Raw genomic sequence first — 24,228 nt, 5'->3', positions numbered from 1 at the left:
GCAACTTATGACTTGCAGAAGACTTGGAAATAATAAATTATGTCAAAATGCTAAGGAGTTATGTTAAAAAAAGCCACTCACAGAGTGGTTACCCTGTGGACAACAACATGCAAAATGCATTACTCTCTTGAAACCTTTCTGCCTGAATACATTTCATAAAAACTCACTGAGTCCATTATCTAAGAGCAATAGTGCCACAAAGAGGAAATTCCATTTAAAGATGATACCTCTCTAAAAACAAATGTAACTCCAAGTTTGCTACATCTAGAACTAGGAACTAGAAACTTAACAGCCTGTCACCTTCAAAGGACAATGGAAATCTGACAGCTAGAAAAACTCAGGACTATGAAACTCTAACAGAATCACTGAATATTCTGATTTGGAAAGGACCCACAAGGATCATCGAGTCCAACTCTTCAGTGAATGGTCCATATGTGGATGGATCCCACAACCTCGGCACCATCAGCACGCTGCTCTAACCAACCGAGCTAGCGTCACCTTTGTTCTTAGCACCAAATTTCAAAACCTGCTTACATAACTGTATTTCTGCAGTACTTCCCTATTTGCTGTGCCCAATGCACAGATGGGGAGAACTGATTATACTACGGAAATCATTAAAGATTTACAACACTGCAAATAACGCACTTCAGAGCAGAGTCTTCAACAATAACAGTTACCAAGTGTTTTACCCTCAGCAAAATCAGCTACTGATTGTTTGGCCTATCTTGGAAAGTGCTGAGTGAATGATTAAATGACCCTGAAGTCCAAAATGGTTTAAAGTTTCATCCTCCACTGAGACAGCAAAACCGAGCAGGAAGTGATAGACTTTTAGCCTCCAACACGGATTTCCTTACTCTGAGTAGTGCTTCAGAACTGACTTTCGTGGGGACCGTCATAACTTCACTTACACCGCGCCTGTCTGATGGCACTTACAGGGTTCTTAGAAAAATCTAAACATAAATCCTTCCACTTCCTATTTCAAGGGAAAAGGAAAAGGCACAGGCCCCACCGGGCCCCGCTCCCCTGAGGGTGGCCGGGCCCGCGCGCGCTCCCGCCGCCGCGCGCCCCCCGCGGCGCCGTCTGGCTCGGCAGCGCCCCCCGGCGGGGGAGCGCGCGCACGGCGCCGCCGCCGGGCCCCGTCTGCTCCTCGCGGCTGCCGCACCAGGCCCGGCCCAAGGACCGAGACACAAAATGGCGGCCGCCCCGCTGTGTCACGTGACCCCCTTTGTGCCTTTCGGGGTCCCGCCGATGGGCCGCCGGCGGCCGCGGGGCACGAACGGAGGGCGAAAAGACCGTGAGGGAGCTCCCGGGGAGGGCGCGGTGAGGGATGGCCGGGCTCGGCGTTTTCCCGCCCCGGGTGTCCCCCCCCTCCCGGCGGGCGGGGAGAGTGGGTAGAAGATGGCGGCCATTTTGTGCTTGCGCAGAGGCGAAGGTGGGGGCCCGGGTGCGGGGGGGATGGTGGGACCCGGCCGAGGGGGGGGGGGGTCTCACGTACCGACTCCTCTTCCTTCTCCATGCCCGTGGGCATCTGCGGCACGGCCCGGTTAATGGAGGCATATTCGGCCAAGTCAGGCAGGTCCTCGCAGCGGAAGACGGGCAGCGGTTTGGACGCGTCCAGCGCCCGGGCCCGGAACGACAGTTTGCTCATGTTAGGCGGCGATGGCGGCTCCGGCTGGGAAGGGGGGGGCGACAGCAAGCGCGCTCCGAGCTGAGAGCCGGACCCCGCCGAGCGATCTCATGGAGGGACCGAGGCTCCCCCGGCGGGGCGGGGCGCACTCCGACACGGGGCCCGGCGGCGCCCGCTGGCGCGGCTGGGCTGGGCGCTGGCTCCGCTCCTCCGCCGCTCCGGTTCCGCTCAATACGCCACGGCCAACATGGCGGACATTAAACCTCGACTGGCCGCCTCTTTCAGCCAACCCCAGCGCCACAGCCATTCCCACACTGCATCGCGCAGGGCGCGGGCACGGCGCCGCCCGGGGGGAGCGCGCGCGGCGCGGGCACGGCGGCGCGGGCTCGGGAGCGCGGGACGCTGCGAGCGGCCCGAGCGGGCTCGGGAGCGCGGGAAGACTCGGAGCCACCGGAGTCAAGATCGGGGCACCGGGATCTGGGGCGCAGTCGGGAGCAAAGGGAGTTTTAATCAGCGTGTGCGGCACCGCTCCGCCCTCCGGCCGCCGAGCTGTGCCGCGGAGCCGCGCTCCGTTCTTGCCGGAGTGAGGAAGTTGGGGCAGCCCCAAGCCCCTCAGCCCCGGGGGGAACCTCCCCTGCATCCGCGCCTGACCATGACAGCTCTGGGAAACCTGGGCGAGAGGGGCGGGGAGGTGTCGGCCCCGACCTTTCCGGCCTCTCGGGGACTAGAGCGCGGGACAGCGGTGCCGGGCTCTGAATTCACCCCGACCCGGGAGGGCTGCGGTGCCCCCGGCCGCGGCCGGAGCGGCGCCCCGCAAGTGGGGGGGGTCCGAGTGCGGGGCCGCCCCGAGAGCGCCGCTCGCCTCAGGGCCCGGCCGCGGCCCCGCAGCCGTCCGCCGGGCGCTGTCCCTCTCCGCGTCGCCGAACCGGGTTCGCGTCCGTGCTAAATAAAGGGGAAGCGCGGGCACCTGCCCGAAAACGGTGAAGAACCGTAAGAACCGGGCACCTCCACAACGGCATTTCCACCCCGTTTCTCTGAGGTTTCCAGAAACTTAGTCCGGCAGCAAAGTGCGGACACGTGAACTGGTTTAAGCTTTGCGTGGACTTAAATTATTATCAGTGACCCGCTCAAGCGAGCTCACCCTAGGCAATGGGTAGAACCCACTTGAGCGTGTCTGATTAGGGAAGCTCGTTTACATCTGAATGAGTCGATTAAAGTGATGCACTATTCGGCTCTAAGCAAGGGATCGGAAATGCCGAGTTAGCCCCGTCGCGGTGCTCTCTGCACAAGCCGCCCCAGGGCATCGCAGCGCGGCCACAGGAGCGTCAAACTCCGTTCCGGCCAGGCCAGGGCTGCAGCCGTCGAGCTAAGGAACTCTACTTGCTCGTGTATGTTCTCGCACCAGCTTATAAGTAATTCTAGCTCTGTAGTCAAAGCTGTCTTATCGAAGTTATCCTTAGTTTCATTTAAAATGCGAGATAGTTGTGTGTTGACTGAATTTCAGCGTCCCTCCACTTTTAATGCAAAATACTGTAGTTTTTACTGTCACACGAGAAATGGTGGACAGAACTTTGTTCTTTATCACATACTACTCTTGGGAAACAGAACTTTCAGAAATACGGCATAGGTATAGCAAAAAAAGAAAAATCTTATTTTGCTTAGCAATTTTAGAAATCTATAATAGAAGCAAAAGCCATTTTTAAAATCTCACCACCACAATAATAATAATAATAATAATAATAATAATAATAATAATAATAATAATAATAATAATACCACCACTCTCCTCAGCCTTAAGCCACTACTAGACACTAGATGAAATATTTCTAGATGCAGTTGTTAACAGAATATTCAAACCAACTATTTGCATGACTGTTTGGGAAACCAAAACCCACTAGGTTTCCCAAGCTGCTTAAACTGCAACTCACTTTTCTTCATAACTTCTCTGGGATGCTAAATTCTACCTGTACTGCAAATGGGTAATGCAGTGGAACACAGCTGCTAGGGAGGATGAAACTTTTTTTTTTAAGGGGGGCTTGTTTGTTGATTTTTATTTTTTTTTAAGGAGAGTGACATGAACTAAGTATCATTGTATTAATTTGTATTTCAGTAGTTACATCAGAATCAAATGTTTAAACATGCATATTGCTTTTTACTCTAATTCTAAAGCTTAAAACACACACTAGTTAGAAATATAATCCTAAAATAAATTGTCCATAAAACATCTACACCCTTTTCCACTAATACTAAATAATTTAGTTTATCCAATTAGCAGACAGATAAGGTGCTGAGAAAAAAGAAAAAAAAATCACAATATGCCATCATAGATTAGCTTTGGCTTTAAAAATTAAATGAAAATTTAACACCTGGCAGCTAAGCCAAAAAAAAAAAGGCCATTAAGTATAACTCTCCACTTATACTGATGAAAGGAGAACAATATACAATGAACATAGTGAAAACCAAAGTACTGAAAATATCCTGAACTATAGAGGAAGAATAATCAAATTCGAACTTATCCTTAATTGACCTTTGCATTTCTGACCCTGCCACAGGCTTGAGAAAAGTGCAGAGCAAGCAGAATGGACAATAACATTTGGATACAAAGAGGACAGTGCATTAAGAAAAAGTTTTGGCCTGAAACACTTGGATTCATCAGCTTTTAATGTTTTGCCAATAAAAGAGATTGTGTTAAAAAATTTTGTAGCAGAAGGTGATTAGCCCTAAAATTAATTTGCTAGCAAGATGGAAAGTGTGATAACTGAAAACAATGTGACATCAGCCCTGATGTCTGTTCAGTAAGAGATGGTGACAGGAAAAGGTATGGAACATAACCAGACTGATATTTCCATTTTATCTTCCTTTCGGTAAGAAAATGCAGGTACATTTTAAGTTTTTTTCCATTTTGTAGTTTTTACCAAAATGCATAATTTACATCTGTAGACATCAGTGCTGCACTATGATAGTAGCTAATGCAGAATTGGTATGTTTTGTATAGTGACCAATATACTCTTTGCAAGCTCTCAGTAAAAGATCAGTTAAGTATAAATTAATTTGTTGAACCTAAGTGCTATGTGTCTATTTTAAAAACCTTACAGTTGTAAGGTAAAGTAACTGAAATATAATGAAAAGACATTTAGAATTGCTATCATTATTGCTTTTTAAACTGCTGAAATCATTTGGGGCATTTCTTTAAGGCTTTGTCTTTTTATGATCATAATTAAAAGGACAAGCTTAACTAAAATGAAAGCACTTTGTGTATCAGCTATGCAGCTGGTAAATTTAACATTTCAAAATACATTCAAAAGTACTAAATTCAGACTGAGCATTATGGGCAAAGATACAGCTTGATCCATATACCTCCCGACAGGGGGGCAGGGGTCTCTTGTGCTCTCATCTAACTTGGGTTTGTGAAGCCCAAAAATGTAACTTCTACTTTGGTTTGCAAGTCCTGTGTACTGTTTGACAAGTTTTTAGAAATTTTGGTACTTAGTTTTATGGCTTAAAACCTCTCCGAGTTCAAGAAGGAATTCCAGTCATTTATTTAAGCATGAATTGTAGCCTTTGGCACATGGAGTTAATATTGCCTCCCATTCTAGCAGTAATCATCACAAGGTACTACACATGACATGCATATAGGTTAAACCATGTCACTTTTGTTGTCCTTTGGCCTCAAGCATTTTGAATTTTAATTATATAAAATTCTAGGAGACAGTTGTTCAACTTGAAAAAAAGAAAAAGCTTTTAAATTTTTTTTTAAATTAGGTTTTGTTTGCATTTTGCATTTGACTAAACTATACACTGACTTTTGTATCCATAAATATTTGCAATTTTTTGTCACTCTGTGACTACCTTACACCCTGTTTCTAATAATTCTTCATTTATTTATACAGCAATTTTGTTGACCTGGGGTTTTTTTAATGCTCATTTTTTTAATATTCAAAAGTCCAGGATCTTCATGAAAACTAAGCTCATCCTCAAACAGATATGCCATGGAGGCATATCCAAAAGAGAAGGAAAAGCTGCTGGCCAGCAACTCTCTTACTGAGAAGAGACAAAGCTAAGAGAGGAGCAGCAAAAGCTATTGCCAGATTTCTAGTTTTCCAGTGATAGCTAAACTCTTAGAGGTGATGGAGACAGTTGTCCATAGGAGGACTAAGAAGACTTCAAAAGGAATTAATGACTAAGGATTAATAACTTAATGATTCAGGATTATTATTTAACAGACTCATCATTGTCCCAACATCGCCTGGACAGATAAGCAAGAAAATGGTAAAATGGGCTCTATCTGAAAACACAAAGGATTTGATAGAGTTTTTTTTAGTGCTGCCAGAAGAGCAGCAGAAAAATCAATTTCCTTTCTATAAATTGTTTTGGATACTTAAGTTTGTGTGTATTTAGGGAAAACACATTATAGTGGAAGTAGTTATTCTCTTAGTTACAGTGGTGGTAAAAAGACACAAATTATGCTGAGACTCTTCTGTCTTGAAATACATCTTTCCCTGTTTAAGTTTTAATGGATCCAGAACAGGTGTCCTAAGAATTGTAAGGGTTAAAAGTGACTTATGATTTTCTCTTTCATGTTTTCACTTTTTAACACATATCCCCTCTAATATACTATGCTTGACACACCTTGAATTCTTGATTTAGTCATCTTTACAAGCAAGTAATTTCACAAATTAATTGTTTAGGATTAAGTAGTAAGATAAAAGAGAACCAAACAAAATCCAAAAATGTTTGATTTTATGCTCTGGATTTTTGGGTTTTTTAAAAAATCTTTATCCAAAACATTTTGTATTCTGACATACAGAACAATAATAATAATACTAAAATCACAATTCATTTGGTAAACACAATTTGAACAGGGTGGGCTGGTTACCACCTCTGACTTAGGCATGGACTTTTGCAAACATCAGATTATAACACATGAATAATCTCTGAGTCAAGTAAATTTAATCACATGATCCTGTATTATTTCCAGTAGAAGAGCCAGCAGAAGGGCAAAGCCCTTCTGCTTTGCTTGCAAAAAAACCCTAACACAAACAACAAAAAAACTAAGCAAACAAACAAAAAAGCAAGGAAAACCACAACCAAATTAAAAAAAAAACCAAAACAAGCAACAACCAACCAAGTATAAAAGCCCTGCATTCCCCTGCCAACACAATTGGTCGTTCATCAATCAGAGAGCTAAGGATGTGTAACTTTGATATTCTGCATAGTATAAGGTGGAAGGCTAAGAAAAGGCAAGCAGAAGTAGAGAAATTATAGCTGTGCATGGGTCTGCACATTGTTCCAAATCCTTCAATTGACTATTAAGCTAAAAACAAACAAACAAATAAACAAACAGAAAACCCAATACGCACACCTGGCACCACTACATAAACCTCAACTGCCAGTGCTCACACCCCAACCTGGGATAAAGGGATAAATTTGGCACAGGCTCTGTGCCTTTGCATGACTTCTGAAACTTTACTTCTACCCTGGTAGTTGCCTGGCTCTATGTAAATGCAAATAAAATAGCAAATTCTGTTCAATAGTAAGAGCTGAATGTCTTACTATTACATGCTCTAACTTTTGAGATTTTTACCTTACACTTCCAAGGTAGAAACCAGCCTTGAAAGTCAAGTTATGGAAAATCATTTCAAGTGCTTCAGGACTTCTGGTAAGTATGATCAAGTATTTTCAAACTTCAAAATTATGTTGCTGATGTTAAATAATGTGGAGTTACTATACAACTTTATATATATCACTTTATATAACTATAACAAAGACAAATGCTTTAATTTGCAGTTCCTGAATCCAAATGAAAGTAGGTTATCTGCTTCCCTCACACAACTGAGGAAAACAGTGACTTATACCAATATAGGAATTAGCTTAGCTTCAGAAATCTTTTGGTGCAGGAAAGTACATTTGCATCTTAGAATGAAGAGGCAGTTCCTAATAATACATATTTAGATTTTTTTTTTTTTTTAATTTTAATGTTAGTGGAATACATACATACAGTGTGAGTGAACTCTGAATTCCACATTAAATTAATACAAATGTGTTATTAAGTACCTTATAGAGGCTATACCATCTTTAATTAACATAAATACATCTCTCCAAAGAAATGAAAAAAATACAAATAACTCAGCTTTTGGATTTCCAAAGCTTGTTATTAGCTTGCAAGAACGCAAATATTCTTTCAATTTTAGAAGTGGATTTTTTACACACTAGTTTTATTTATACTAAATTAAGCATTAAGTGAATGTTATAAAAATATTGCTTGTCTTCTGGGATGATCATATTTACAACCCAATGTTTATATATAAAGTTAAGAAAGCATAAATTAATAATGCTGCATTAGTGGGAAAAAAGGCCTAACGAATTAAGTTTGACTGTAAATATCCAGCAGAGGAGGCTAGTTCTGAATAGAAAACTGATCAGATGAGACTGTTTTGAGATATCCTTATCTATATATCTTTAAATGATAGCAGATGCTTAAAAATTTAAAACTCTTGTAGGGTTAACCTGAAGAAAATGTAATTTCTGAGGTTTTTCAACATTTAGAGAATGCAAACAACTTGTGGGAGATGGACAGATGTTGAGAGGGAAGTGTTTTGGTCTAGATGCAAACATGAAGTTGCCGTGAGATGAAAAATAGAGAAATCACATTACATTATTTTCTCTGTCACTAATGTAGGTGGGATAATGGAAACCAGAAGTGCTGTGATATCCCTGGCATTTTCTTCTCAGCTCCCCTGTGAAATCCCCAAATCTGCTGTTAGGGCAACCTGAGAAGCAGAGACAAAATGGAAGGTAGTTTTCTCAAATCATTCAGGTTACAAGTAAGACTTGAACCCCCTTGTCCATCTCCAACAAGGGCACTCAGTTCCCATTCTCTTATTGTGCAGTATGTCAGTTTTATGGCTGTTCTGACATTCTGCTCCTCTGACCAAGAGAACACGACAGACCCCTGTCATTAACACTGGGGTTAATGTGCACCAGCCTGCCACTGGTCACACATGCCAAGTCTGCTGAGCTTTTGACTTATAAGCAACTCAAGAAGGGTGTTAGCACAGAGAGACAACCTAATTAAAAAAATATTAAGGGAGAATATGAAAGATGGGAAGGAAAACAGTTTCTCACATTAAAGTAGCTCATCTGGAGGTCTAATTGACTAGACCTTCGAAGTCCCACAGATTCCCATAACACCCAGTTTTTAACTTGGAAATTGATTCAGAGATAACAAAAGAAAGCAGAATATTTTCTTATGGAATCTTCATTCATTATGTGCTTATAGATGGATATGGGCTAAACAGAAAGTGTCTATGCAGAGTTATCTGATGTATGTTTTTCCCCCCTCTGTTATCCAGCATGGTTTCTCCTTAAGCACTTTTCTTGAATTGTGAATATACAAGCACTTTGGCTAAAGACATCAAGATGTTCTGCCTTGTGTGGATACCTTTAAGACCATCAGAAATAACACAGCTGATCTGATTTATAACCTTTTAAATCGAATTTTAAATTTTCTTGAGGGAAAAAAAAATCTTTTGAATAAATCCAGCCAGAAAACATGCCCTATCTACCCCTGGGGTTACAGATGAAAAACTGTCAGGTGAAAGGACCCTTTCAAGAAGTTACCCTTTTAGTGATCAAGTTATGGCAGCACCAAGATTCTATAGTAAATAGAAAGGGATGCCTTGAAATCCTCAGATCTGAGTCACCTGATTTTTAAGTCTGTTTGAACAAACATGAAAAGCTCACTCTTATTTGTATTAATGAATATTCCAGATGCACTCCCTTGTGAGGCAAAAGATCTTACCTCAATTTAGTCATTTTCTCAAGGCTCTGAAGGAGATTGAGGATTAAGAGCTAACTTTTCATTAACCTAAATCATGCATAGGTCAGTATTAGCAAACTGAGGGGCATGGGATATCTCTGATTAATTGAGGGCATTCATATCTGATCAGGAGGCAGATGGAGACCTGATCAAGATACTCAGTTAAATTTAAGATACAGTTGTTATCACAGCAGACATCCAAAATTTGTTTGTGTTTGTTTGCTTGTTGGTTTTGCTGTTGCTGGAGTCCTTTTGTCATTTTTTAAAGTTATTATTTACTTATCTCTTTCTTTCCACTGAGGATTACAGATTTAACAATACTTGTCTAAAGGCAAGTGAAAGAAAGAAGTTCTACATGAATGTATACAATACAGGGATTCTGAGTCACTCAGAAGCCCAACTTACTGTAAATCCAGGGAAATGCGAGTTAACACCACCTTACAGGCCCATTTCCCAGATCTCTAACCCGAGGAGAAACCAAAATGGAACATGACAAAAGGAAGACTGCCCTGGGAAGAACAAAGCTGCTCACTGTTCCCTGGAATTCCTGCATTTTACATTTAAACATTGACTAAAATCCATGTGGCAGTCCTGGGAGTGGGGATGAGATTGAACCCCACCTTTTCTCTCTTCCTCTGGAAATCCAAGTGCTCAGAGCATTGAAAAACCTAACTCATCCTTTTCCTACTCCCTAGAAATAGTGATCCAGGTTCTGCTCAACAACGTAAGATGACAAGTCAGCATCCCCTATTTTCAGTCATTTGCTCCTAGCTGGAATTCCCATGGACTACATTTAGAGCCTTTGCTATTTTTACTGGTGCTCAAAGCAATAGACATTGCATCTGTAATTACTGTTTTCTGTTGTATGGTGTTGGTTGGCTCTGAGCAACTTTCCATTCACCATCCAGGAGCTCCACAACAGCATCCCAACTTGCTGCACAAGTAGTGAAGACTAGGACTCACATGTTATTTGGCAATTCCCATCTCTTTTGTTTATATTGGGAGATAAGCAGAGAATAATTTTTAGCAAATGTACTGACTTTTTAAGCACTGCAATACCTTCTGACCACCAATTTCAGGCTACTATTCATAGAGAACTGATGAACAAACCTTCCTATTAAGGAAGTTTATAATATTTGGTATTATCTTGCTCCTGGATAGTCCAGTGGTAACACAGTTAACTGGAGATGTGACTTAGTAAAGGGTTTAAAGAAGCCCACAGGACCTGAAGCCACTGGTGTGTGGTCACATCTGTCCAAAGCATATTTTGTTGCTCACAACAGCAACACAGGAGTTATATTGCTGACTTCACTGACATTCCCTCTCCCTGTATATTTACTAATAAATTAAAAATCTTGTCTTTTCACTGCAACACAAATTAACTTGTGTGCTATTTGCTAAGAGAGGAAAAATATGAAGAATGCTAAAAGGTGGAAGGATGTGCTAGCTACAGCAGTTCATCTGGCATATAGGATTTAGAGCAGATAATTTCATAACACTGAAAGGTCATGCAAATATCAGTCTGGAAGAGATGTGGAGAGACCTAACTTTGTAGAAGATGAGTCTGAAGCAATGTAATATATTGTCCTTTGTTCACCTCTGTGAAACAGGTGATCCTTGAAGCAAGTTTTAAACTAATTATTCCTTGCTACAAGTTGATGCTGACAAGTATGATGTGGAGAAGTACAGCTAGCAAAGTTATGAAATAAGAAAGGTGAGAAAGGTGAAATTATGTCACAAGGTGTCCAAGAGATAGCCCCTTTGAAATCTTGTTGGATCAAGGACACTATGAATACTTTAGAGCCCTCAAAAGATAACAGACAGGAGTCCCAGGCACCAAGATATGTTATCAGCACAGGAAACTGGGGAGCATAACATATGAGTCAATGAAGCAGGGGGTATGGCTTTTGTTTGAGCTTAGCCCCAAGCAACGTTCTTCTACACCAGCAACCCACTTCTGAGGAACTGTTTGCACAGTATTTTGGTTAACTTTGGAAGCTGGTTATATCTGCCTGGGATCTATACATCTTGCATTAACTACTATTGACCATTTTAGTCAGCCATTTTTACTGTGACTCTTACTTCAGTACATAATACTAGTAATAATAGTGAGAGGAATCTCACCAAGGCACAAAGAACACTTTGGTCAGTCAGGTTGAATAAAGCTCTTGAAAAAGATTAGTTATGAGTACAATCCCATACTTCAGATAGTTTTAAGCCAAGAGACCCAAATATCTTTCAAAGTTGTCTGGACTCTGTATAGACTTCCTAGGTAAAAGGGAAACTGTGTTAGAAGAAAAATACATTAGTTTTGACACCTTAGAAATGGAGGTATATGTAAGGGAGAAAATTACCCCCAAAAAAAACCACAAGTTCTTATGCTATAAGTCCTGGAATTCCACATACTGGTATTTCAGCAGGAGTAAATGGGGAAAACACAATAAAGATTGAACCACCCCACAGAAATTACTCTTCCAGGCATTTCTGCAGAGGATGCAGAAGGTAAATTAGTTGCTAGCTTTGAGAGGATGCAGAGTCTTAAACATCTCTTACTCCTTATTGGCACCACAATGGCTCAAAAAGAAAGGAGGAGATTAAGTGTGAGAACCGCTGAATTGCAGAAGACAAGCACTTCACTCTTCTCACCTTATGATTTGATGGGAGTAAAACCAGACACTTTCATCAGATGCAGCTTCAAATTTGCAAAACCACAACCAAAGTTAAAGAGTAGCCTCAGTTGAATGGGAGAGAGGAGAGCAAGTGTGAAGCAAGTTTCCATTCAGATTTCATGTTCTTGCTGACTTCACTGAGCTTGAAGTGACTCTGAGCAGCAAGATCACAACAATCAGTTCATGGCCTGCATGCACAGGAAGCAGCCACAAGAAATCATCACTTTCATGGTGCAGGATAAAAAGAGCATTAAAATGCCTTCAGTAAGCACCTCAGTTTATCATTTGCTCTGGACTGTTGTCCATGGATGAGAACACTGTCTAAGTGATGTCACAAAAGAAAAGTTGCATCAGAATTAAACAAGCCAGTGATTCTCTAAGATTGATAATTATTGTAATAAACTCAACAACTGGCACTACTTCTATTGGCATAAACTGTGCTCAAAATTCCAACCTTATGTCCTAGTGATCAGGTCTCATAAATGGAAATGGAGGATGGCCAAAATCCACACTTTCTAAGAGGGTTTATGTCTTGATATTTTTCCTCAAGTCTAAGAGTTGTACCAGGACACCAAAGAAGTAATGGTCATACTGCACTGTCATAGGCCACCAGATCCCTGCTCCAGCCAAGAATCCATAAAAGCAGATCTTGTCTGACAAAGCAGAGATGAAAAAAGCCGTCTGCTCTCTTGGATATACGTTTGTTGCTGGTAGGGGGTTGCAAGACGTATTTTACCTAAGACTGAAGCAAAATTTATCTTCTCTTAAAAAAGGATAATGAATAAGAGACCATTACAGAGATCTACTGAAGTTGTATATCAGTTTCCATAAAACTAATTAACTTAATGAGCAAACTCTTGGAACCAATATCTAAATGCATTATTGAAGATTTAAACATTCACAAGAAGTTTAGAGACTGTTTCAAACTGCCTAGTATTTGTCAAATTTATTCTTTGAGAATACTGAAGACATTGAAATGTAAAATAGATGCAAAGGCCTCTTAAAATTATCAGCTTTTATCACTCCAAAATAACAGACACATAGATTCCTTAAAAATGTGTTAAATTTAATGTCAAATTTGTTCCTGAACCTGTTGAGTTTCCAATATATGCTCTGATCATGGGCTTGACTATGTCTTCCCACCCATCTTAGAACATTAATCACTTCTGTTTTCTTACACCTAATATGGATGTTAGCAGAAAGCCTTCTAATCCTTTTGCTCTTAGAACCGAGGTGATCTGTAGGTTGTAACAAAAGAGAACAACACACATTAACATGTATCTATGTATAAAGACATGTAAAATGAATGCTCCACTTAGCAACAGGAAGGAAATAACCCACCCACCTCAGGTGAATCCTCTTACAATCTGAAGGACTACATTAGGTTTTCTCTTCTTTTCAACCCCACCTTCATATCCAACCCAAACTCCTACAGACCTCATCAGGAGAATTGCATATGCAAGCACGAAAGCGAGGGGGACCTTCGGGCTTGATAACCAGCCGTGGATGGAACCTTTAACTTCACAACAAGCAAACAATGGACTAGTTGCACAATAAGTGTGTGCCAAAGCCTTCCATATTGGCTGCAAAAAATAATTTAAAAATCTTTAATCTGCAACCACTGTAAAATCATTTTGGGGGTGGGACCGAAAATATCATTACTGATAAAAACTGGACCCTAGGTACAGGATTGAAAAAAAAAAATCCAACAAATTAAGGATCTGCTTCATTACACAAACCAGCGAAAGGGTGAGGTCATGCCTCTGCCGGGCCATAGTTCATGCGACACTACAATTTTCTAGAGATACAATTTCATCGTCATTCTAACTAATTTGCGGTTACTTTTGATACAGAGAAAAGGAAAAGATACAATAGATCAACCCGTGCCCCACCTTTCTCCCTCCGGCCCCCTCCCCCTTTAGAGCCGGGGACACGAATTGTTTCGGAGCCCCACAGCGCCACCAGCACAGAGCAATGCAAAACAAAAAAGATCTCCCACCGGGTGAAAAAAAAAAAAAAAAAAAAAAAAAAAAGGAAAAAAAAAATAAAAAAAAGAAAGCGCCTAGAAAAATGCCAAAATTTACAAAATGTCTCCCAAATGTACCTTCTTGGAAGAAAAAGACCAAACAAACCACTCAACCCCCTTCCTTCCGCCCCCCTCCAAAAAAAAAAGAACAAACAACCTAACACCAAGATATCTAAGTGAAGTGTGGGGAAATAAGAACCTTTATATAACTAATGCTTTAAGCTAATTATCACAAGTGCTGGAATTTGTAAATAAAAAGGTCACTGTTTAGTAAGAGACATAACTTAATATAAACCCTCTTATGTCCATCTCCACCTTCACCATACCAAGGGCAGTTTTCCCCCTTACTTTAGACCAAAGTAATCCATCAAGAGCCATCACAAATGGCATTGTAAACTCTTTTAGCTACCACCAGACCATACAGTAGCAACACAATATGCTTCTTTATACACGAGAGCTGCATTATATTTATATAGACAGTCACATATTTCCTCCTGGATCCGTTTATTACTCGGTAAAGAATTCCCCCTCTGCCCCCCCGCCCCAACAAAAAGCCAGAACCAAAAAAAACCCACCAAAAAAACCAAAAAAACCCCAAAACCAAGTCCATCTGGAAAATATTTGAGTTCTTATACTCCTAAACTGAAGTTAAACTGTTTTTAATCTTCGCGTGTATAAAATTTTAAAGAGGAAACAAAACTGACTTCAGTAATTGTCGCTATTAAGGAGACACCGTTGGGTGGGATTCACATGAGATCAAAGCTATGAAAAATACAAGACTATGTTTTGTTCATCAACACAACGAAAATCCTCCACAGCACTAATACACGCCAAAAACCCGCAGAAAAGAATATTTTTTGTTAAAACCACAAACTTACCTTCGAAGAAGGCAGCCCTTGCAAAAGGGCTGTAACAATATGGACTGCATACTCGCTCTCCTACAACCAGCCACCTCCATGCTGCAAAGGGCTTCCCGAACATCCTTAAAATATTTCGCAAATGCAGAAAGTAAGACTTTTCTTTTCTTTCCATTTTTTTTTCCCTCCTCCCTCTCTTCTTTCCCCCCCCTCCCTGTCACCCCGCCAGGATCGCCGGGCGGGGAAGGAGGCGGCTTCCCGAGGGTCGGCGGGCGATGCCGGCGGGCGGCCGCAGCCGGGGCGGGGGACCCGGTGCCGCCGGGGTCACAACTTTGCCGGGGCTGGCGTTGGCTCGATGGGATCCGCGGGCAGCGGCGCCCCCGCCCGCCCCCCGCTCCCCCCGCCGCCGCCGCCTGGAAAAATGCAGTGTGCCATTTTACACCCGCCTCTGGAACACACAGGACCAAAGTCTAGCGCTGGTTTTCGGTGACACTGCAAAACTACGGCTCGCCCCGCGCAACCCCACGCCTCATCCTCCCCTCGGAGAGAGCAGCTGCCTCTTGAGAATTAATAAAGAAAGACAGTTGGACAAAATAATTCCAAGACTTCGCCGTTTTCCCTCCGTCCCTCCCCCCGCCCCCGCCCCCACTCCGAACCCCGCAGCAAGTTTGTGCCGCCCGGCGCATCCCTCGGCCTCCCCCCGCGGCACCCCCGCACCCCCGCCCCGCCGGGCTCCGGCAGCCTCGCAGCATCTGAAAGACCCAGTCATGCCTGAAACAAAATCCATGATTCCTGGAAAGTGGGGAGGCTTGAATCCCAACAAATACTCAATTTACTTACAATTATAAATACCTACCTTATGAAAGGACTAAATTAACACTAAATTCAACAGATACATCCGTTACGGCAAGAATAGTTTTTCCATAAATACTGTTTTAAAAACCCCTCCTTATACTGACTGACAGAATTCTACCATGCTGCCCACAAACAAAATGGCTGTGGCACCGAGTTTTTTGGTTCCTCCCACTGTGCCTCCCCCTGGCCTCCAGGAAGTGGTAGAAATCCAAAATAAAATCCGCACGAAAAGTACAATACATCAGCCAAACTCCGCACGGCACCGCCAGACAGCATCGGGAGGGAAGCACATTCACCAACATTGTAGTTTCTCGAGGATTTTTATTGTTTTTAAAAGGGCATCAATCACTGGGAATTTACATCACTGTGTAATTTGAACTTCCTGCTTTACATATTTATAAGGTCTTTCACCTATCTTGGCAGGCTTTCAAATTAAGTGGGTTGGGAAATTTGATGCTGTGGCTCTAGTTTGTGAGCTGAGTCAGGTAGTGCCTGCTGGAGCTGGGCTCTGAAACGACGGGCAAATTCTGACACCTTCCCTGTTCAGTGCAAGATAAAATAATCCCCCTCCCATATCACAGTCTCGTAAACCAGTATGTAGGCACCAAGAGGCCCCTGGAATGAGGATTCTCAGGAAACTGAAATTTAGGCCTCTTGCACATAAATACACGCTTTGTAATATTTATAATTTTGCATTTGTGGTTCACAGCAGTCTCCCTGAACCATGATCTCTGTGGAAATAATCTTGGATTTTCTCTTATTATGACCTCATTTAGTGTGGCAGCCCTTTGACTTTTGCGACATTCACCCTAAAATAAAAATAATCAGGAAGACAGGGTGTATTTCTGTTAGGGATTATGTTAAAAATGTCACTATGTGGCCCGATATCTGAGCCACCAATCTTGCCAGGCAGTAGCACAAGTCCTCTTGCACGCTGCCTCGTGGGCTCCGTAGGGGCTGATTCATTTCCCGTGAGAATCCTTTTCCTGCCTTTAGGAGGAGTTACAATGGAGACAGGCTGTCAGACCTGCCGAGCCTGATCCAGCCCTATATTAAAAGACTTGAATTAGTATTCTCACCTACTGCTATTCTAAACCTTTGTCAGAGGCATTGAAAAAACAGTGGAATCGGTGATGTTTCTCCTGAACCACCTCATATTTCTAAATCTTAGATTTCAATTAAAAAAAAACCACAAACCAACAAAAAACACCCCATCCAAAAAACCTGCAAAGAACTTGGGGCAAATGTTCCGTTGGTATAATTTGTTTGTATTATCATGTTATCTAGCAGCCTTAATCCTGAACTGTGATTAAAATGTTTTATTGTATAGGAATATAGGGCAAAAAGATAATTCCTGCCCTGAAGAACTCAAAAGTATAAAACAAAAGACAGCAGATGGCTATGGGCAGATGAGGGAAACAATGAGACTGTATTGATCAGCAGGGAAGGCACAGTTTGCAACACACCATCAGTCCAACTCTTGTTTCTATGTGTACTTCATGGTGAAGAAGACATAAGGTGGGATCTGCTGAAGAAAATTAATCAGGTTTTGTGACTGTTGAAAGAAAGCTCCAGCAAGAAGGACAGCATGGAAGAAAGCACAAAGATGTTTGAAAAAGCAGCAGGTGAACTGCAGAAATCTAATCAAATTGGCATTAATCTTTGTATAATGACAGAAAATAGATAAGGAGGAAGTAGTCTATTGAAAGCATTGAAAACACAGACACAAAGCTTATGTTTGAGACAGAAGAGGCAAAGAAAGGATCCAAAAAGCATGGTAGAAAAATCATAAACCAGGCCTGCTAGCAGTAAACAAGCCCTAGGAAAAAAAAAAAATAGACAGTAGCTCACATTGTATGGGCCTGAAGAGATGTAGCACATTTTTTAAAGAAAAATAAGCATTTTTCTTAAGTATGAGTTTGGGGACTCTGTGTTGATTGCACCTTCCTCCTAGTTTGTATTTAGTGAATTCTTAAGTCCTACTCCTGATGGAAGTGGTTAGTGTGTGGACACCTGATTACTAAAGGGTCCCCTCAAAGTTGTTAATACGAGCGGATAAGCACATAGGAAGGCTGGGACCAAGCTGACCTAGCACACTGGGAAGGTTGCTTCTTCCATCACTTGTTTTTGGAGAAACCTTCATCTGCCAGCTGTGCCCCATAGGTTACTGGATGTCTTACACCACCACAGGTCTGACAGATGCATGGTGGAGGGGCAGGAAGGACTCTGGTTTAGGGCATAGCTACAGCCAGGACAGCAAACCATGCTTTGGAGGGGGAGTATGGTCTGTAGGCTCAGCGCCCTCTCAGGACACTCTTTACTATGTTGCTGTAGGTTATTAAACATTTTTTCTTTATATTCCACCTTTGCAGTAGTAGCAGGCATATATTTTCGAATTCTTTATACTTCTTCTGCACAAACCATCTTAGATAACTTTGCATTTTCTAAGAGGCTCTTAAGTCTGTTGGCTAGTTGTGCTACAACTTGGGGTTAAACACTGCACAGTAAATAACTTCAAATAAGCAAAGCCTTGGTGAACGTCTGTGGAATTATTGTGGTGTGGCAAATGTGAAAGAATTTGGCTGGATTCTTTTGTTGCAGGCTGAACTGAACTGCAACTGTCCCAAATTTCCTTCAGATTTGAAGCTTGCTAGTTCTGTAGATAAACTGATGTGGGGTAACTCTTTAAGGCAGGGTCATTTTCTCTCATGTTGGATCTCATCATCAGTTTTAACTGAAAACAGTGTGTATCAAGTGCTAAATGTTAAGAATTGAGATAGGGATTGAAATATACGTTGTGAATGGTTTTTTTTTTAAATCTGGGTGAGTGTTCCAAGAAAAGTTGAACCATATGTTCTCAGGCTTTAAGAATAACCCCTACTTGACTTGAAGTAAAATTTCCCCAAAATTCTTACAGTTCAGAGTAACTGAAAAGAGCACCATCACCCATTCTGCACCCTTTTTTTTCAGCTTTGTCCACTGCTTGGTGTGAATGTTTACCTTGAGATTTTGCTCAAAAATAGGGAAATAGAATATCTGTAAAGGAGCAAAGAAAAAAACTAGCTACATTTTAGGATTTTAGACTAACACACACACAAAAAAAAGTGGCTAAAACCTCATAGCACTCAAATAACAGCTCCTTACCGAAATTAGAGAAACTACTTTTTACATTCTGCTTGCAGTATAATTACTTTTATTATTCTTTATCTCTAATTTGCATTAATCTTTATCTTGCCCATAAAGATTTAACTCTATTACCATATTTTCCAAGTAGCTCTCTATCTCTACACTTGTAATAAACAAATTACACTGATCTCCTTTTGACAATATTTTCTTGATGTCTTTAGGAAGGGTAAATCAGTCCTGGTAAGTCAGTAAATCATTAGATAGATAGCAAGAGCTGGAGGTTATCAAAGGGCTTTTGCAACTCATATGTAAATGATCATTTGTTTTCTTTCATAAAAGTGGTATTGAATGTTTTTTGGTTGAAAAATCACCAAATGCATAAATAGTTTGCATTTTTATTCAATAGATAATGTTCACATAGCTGCATAACTGCTCTTGAAGAACGAGAAAAGCTGATTTGCTGTAATTCGGAAAATTCATAAATTATAGCATAAGAATGGATTATTGATGCTTGACTGTAGTATAAATGAGGACACAGGCTCCCCTAGCTTAATTCTTGCTTGACCCAGGTCAGATATTTTTTAAAAAGCATGCAGTCTTGACTAAAAATGCATAGGGTAAAAAAAAAATCCACAAAATCTTTACTAAATTGCTACAGTGATTACTAGACTCACTTTAAATCACACACTTTGTTGCATATTAAACCTCCTCTTTGCATTTCTCTGTCCAAGTCCAGGTTTTGTTTGAGTATATAAGACTCACAAAATGTTACTCTTTGTTAGGGATGTTATGTGATTTTAGTGCTTCTCTAGTTTACCAGTAATCTTCATGCTCAATATTCCATGCACATCAGAGATAATTACAATATGCCAACAGCAATGACTCTACTTGCCAGTACTAAAGGAACTCCTTCTATTTTTTATGCATATCCCAACATCTTATTTGCTTTCTTGCAGCATTACCATTACAGATCCCCCCTGTTCAGCAAACCCTCCCGTTAATATCTGTATCCTTTGCAGTAGTCTCTTTTCAGTTGTATCATCTCCCTGCTTCTCTCAATAGGACTTAACATTGCTCTCAGGATTTAACTTTTGCCCCTCCACAGATACATGGACTGCTCTACTTGGGCCCACCTTAAAAAGCCTGTCCAAGTTACCTCTTACCAATAACTCATTCACTGCTGGTTTCTTCTCCTTCAAACTCCTTAGCACTGTGAGCACCAGTAAGGATTCCTTTCCATGTTACTCTTACCTTAAGCAGTGTTTTCATTTGCTTCAGACACTGAACTTGTACTGCTGACTTCGTGTCCTAGTGCTGGGACCCTGTCTTTAAATGCTTTATGACTGAACCAAGAGGATTTAAAGCCCAGTGTTGTCACAGGTTGGTGTGTCTTTCACTCTTCTCACATCACAAGTCCCTCCAGTGGCAGATCTCATGGTTTTAGGATGTTTGGAGGCAAAAGGTGTGGAAAGAGAATGAAGTCAATTTAAGCGGAAAAGCAATTTATTACAAAAATGTGTACAGGTCTTCTGAAAATAAAAACCAGAAACAAACCCCAAGAACATCTGTAGCTGCTGGCTGCCAAGGTATGCCACACATCTTGGAGTATAGTTTTTCTGCCCTTCCTGTTTTAAGTGTTGTATATTTGTTGATGACCTGAAAGCACCTAATCAGATCCCCTGCACAGACTGCTCAGGTCATAATCTACGTAATTTTATGAATTAACAATCTTCATTGGGTTTGGAGTGTATCTTCTGTTGAATTGCTATAGGACTCAAAATATGCTCTCTTTTCAGAATTAAAGCTATGTCCATATGACAAGTCCAATATGGTTATTAAAAAAAATTAGCTAACCCATGTTGGCACAGATGCATTTTGAAAAATTCTCCTCTTTTAGTTGTCTAATTGGTTGAAGCTGATGGGGAAATACTGGGTGTGATTTCAGAATAAAGTCAGAAAAAAATCTGAAAAAAATAAAAGCCCACTGTGAAAGCTTAACTTAGCCAGCTACTTGATTGGTATTGTTCTGTGTACTGTCCCTATTATGTGCTGATATTTGAAACAGAGTCATATAAGCTTTGGTCCAGATTCTGAAATTTTATGTGGAAAGGTATTCTATGCTTTTTAATCCAAGCACTGGATCCTCATGCATTAAAACCGATCCTGAATAAATATTCAGTACTATGTTTGCAAGCACAACTAACTGTAGAAACATCTTTTTCACTTACTTTCACTGCTCTTCTGTGCCTGCAGTGGCCCTTGTGAGAGCCCTGTTCCCTTTCTGCAGGACAGACCTGTTGCTGCTGTTGGATTGTTTAAGGTGTGCAGTGCCAAAACAAGGGAATGAGCAATTGGTGCTTCTGCTTTCCTGGTTCACTCTGCTCTTTTCTTATTCTTTCACCTTCTGATAATTAAGGGAGTCACATGGATTTTATTAGATGAGCTACTATTGGAGACCATTTTCCCACATGATTTATTGTACCTAGGAAATTCCAGCTGAAATGCTGTGGATTCAGATGAGGTGAATAATGGCTGCAGTCCATCTGTGTTCTGCTGACTTGCCTGCTGACTGGTTTATGTGTTCAGCAGATTTCATCTGTCCTTTTCTGAATTCACATTTGTCATTTAGAATAAAGGGCCACTGTTGAAAACATCTCAGAGCTGTTCAGAGTCACCCTTGGTGTTCACTTTTACTGCTGCTGCAAACAAATGCACCATCTGTGTGGCAAAGGCAGTGCTGTCACAATTCAGTTTTCTTTTCTGAAATGTTCTGATGCTGGTGACATAGTGAATGGAAGCCAGTTTAGTCAGCAAAAGCTTGATGAGCATTGGAAGGAAGATATCAAGGGGAATTTAAGAAAAGCCTGTGTTTGCATACAGATTTGGGGACATGTAGGTCTGAGATGTCTGAACCAAAGTCCTTTACAATTCCAGATTCAGCAAGACTATGAACTGCAGTCATAAAAGCTTTAATTTCTCCTCCTGGTTTTTAAATAAGTTTAGTCTTCTTATATATAATTTTGTTTCAGTTTATACACCTTTTACTGAGGAGCTAAAATCAGGCAACATAAAATCTGGTCAGCAAGCTCAAGGCATTAATTGGTCATCTCATCTGAAATTCCAGGATGCAAATGATAAGGCATTAATCATTTTAAGATATTAGAATACAGTGGCTGTTTTTTCATGCCATTATTAATTGCTGTTGGAAAGCAAAGTGGTTCAAATACATTCTCTGGTATTATTACAGCATCCATCATATTCTCAAATATGAAACTGCCTATTTGACAGGTCTGCTCCTCTGCATTATTATTATCAGCTGTAATATTTCAAACCACTCAGGGACAAATACTAGACTTGTGACCTATTTTTTACCTAATTATTTTAAAATTCTTTCTTGTATCCTCATTTTGCTAATCAAATATTCTTTGCTTTTTAAGATTCTTGTTGGTCCTCTAGAGATTCTGACTTACATTATGCATTTACTGGCAATCTCCCTATTTTTAAGTTTAAACAATGTCTTTATGATTTGTCTTTTTGTTAATGTTAGAAAAAGCTCTGAAGACTAGGCTGACCAAACTTAATTTGCTTGTTGGTAAGAAATGCAATCAAGCATGAGAAAGCCCACATTAGTGAAGTTACCATGCTGCCTTTTCATGTAGAGCCTTGCATATCTCATCTTGCCCTCCCTACATGTGCTGCAGAGGCAACAATAACCTCCATTCCTGTGCTGTTCATGTACAGTAAGGAATGTAAGGAGGGCTCCTTGCCCTGCTCCTTCCACTCACAGGGACCAATGGTAGCAGGATCTCTTAGCAAGGGGCTGGAAGAGCCTTTCTCTTCTGTCTATAAAAATCCTCAGTAATTTCCACAAAGAAGAACTATCGGACCAAAAGGAAATATCCTACAAGCTAGATCTAGTACATGTACTGCCAGCTGGATCACAACACCTTATTTACACAGTAAATTTCCATAAAACATTGCCAGTGCCCTCTTGGTCTGAGCAAAGATGGAGAATACACACAGCATCCAAGGCTCAGGCAGCCACACAAAAATCTTGATGTGAATGTTTCCCAGTGGTTTGTAAATGGCACATCTGCAAAAGTGGTGAGCTACACTTGCGACAGAGATCATTAAACCTTATAGAAAAGTGCTTCACAGTATGGTATAAGATTAAAAAAAAAGCCTTTTGTTTTGCCTTAGCCACAGAGGCCAACTGAAAAAAGGTGTGCTATCAGTCAACAAATGGGGCAAAGGAGAATTAAACAGTTTATAAATACTTCCTTTATTCTCATAGCTGCTTATTTTATCTCAGTTTCCTCTTAAATTTGAAATCTAACATGGGATTTATTTTGTGGTAACAGAACTTTAGCTTTACCTTGTAAATAGTCATTAACACTCCTCCTGATTTTGTTTCCCTAAAATTATTTAGATTATATTTGGTTTATTTTTGAGAGTCAAAATGTGTATTTTCAAGAATGCGCATTTTCTGAAAACAGAGCTGAATTAGTTGTGATGGAAGACTGTTGAAACCTGTAAGAGTAGTTCAGTTTGAAAATTTCTGCATTAGTCTCAGTCATTAATAAAGTTATTGGCAGCTGGATTTTTTTAAAGGAAGCAAATGACAAGATGCTGACTGTCAGCAAAAGGTGCCAATTCTGGTATATGTTCATTAGGAACTGAAGCTTCTTGTATTCAAAACATTCCTATTTTTGTCATTTGCAGTGTGCAGGTCCTCCCTGGAAATGAGCCTTTGACAGATGAGACCTGAGCTACCCTGAGACACAGACCATGAGAGAGTCATGCACCTGACCACTTTTGCTTTGGCCAGGCAGAACCTGTCAGAGTGCAGCTGCAGTGTCTCTCCAGTGCCTGAGAGCCCAGCCAGCCCCACCAGCAAGGAAGTGTCCAGTTACTCAACCCTGTCCCCAAGCCAACACTGGGCAATATCTGTGCTTCACTGTACATCTGGGCTATGACACACTCCCAAATTGTTATTTCTGCTCCTTGACAGATCTGTCTAACCTGACCTGATATGAGTCATCAGTGCACCACTGCAGCAAGAAAAGCAAACTGAATCCTGGGCTGCACCTGCAGGGATGCTATTGGCAGAGATAGAAGAGATGTGATAATCCCATTCTACCCAGGGCTTGCTGGGCCACACCTGGTCACCACGGTTCAGGAAAAACATGGACAGACTGGAGCAGGTTCAAAGGAGGGCCACAAATGTGATCAGAGAGCTGGAGAGACTG

At 41.2% G+C, this 24,228-nt stretch overlaps 1 protein-coding gene across 8 annotated transcripts in view; it reads right to left on the bottom strand.

Moving 5' to 3' along the window:
* The window catches only part of EPC1 (enhancer of polycomb homolog 1), a 65,225-nt gene extending 49,053 nt beyond the window's left edge, over window positions 1-16,172 (bottom strand). For 6 of the 8 annotated variants that reach the window (XR_007776736.1, XR_007776737.1, XM_050970449.1 and 3 more), the window contains exon 1: window positions 1,496-1,908. Coding sequence is in view for 4 of the 8 variants with exons in the window: in XM_050970449.1 (XP_050826406.1) it covers window positions 1,496-1,648 (153 nt within the window). In the remaining 4 variants the exon portion in view is untranslated. Of the gene's footprint in view, window positions 1-1,495; window positions 1,909-15,019; window positions 15,233-15,854 lie in introns of those variants that run through there. The other 2 variants (XM_050970453.1, XM_050970454.1) reach the window with 2 other exon arrangements.
* Between the last annotated feature and the right edge of the window lie 8,056 nt (window positions 16,173-24,228).

Source organism: Serinus canaria, chromosome 2 (genome assembly GCF_022539315.1).
Source record: "Serinus canaria isolate serCan28SL12 chromosome 2, serCan2020, whole genome shotgun sequence".
NCBI classification, from domain to species: domain Eukaryota; kingdom Metazoa; phylum Chordata; class Aves; order Passeriformes; family Fringillidae; genus Serinus; species Serinus canaria.
This window is presented reverse-complemented; position numbering and strand designations above follow the sequence as displayed.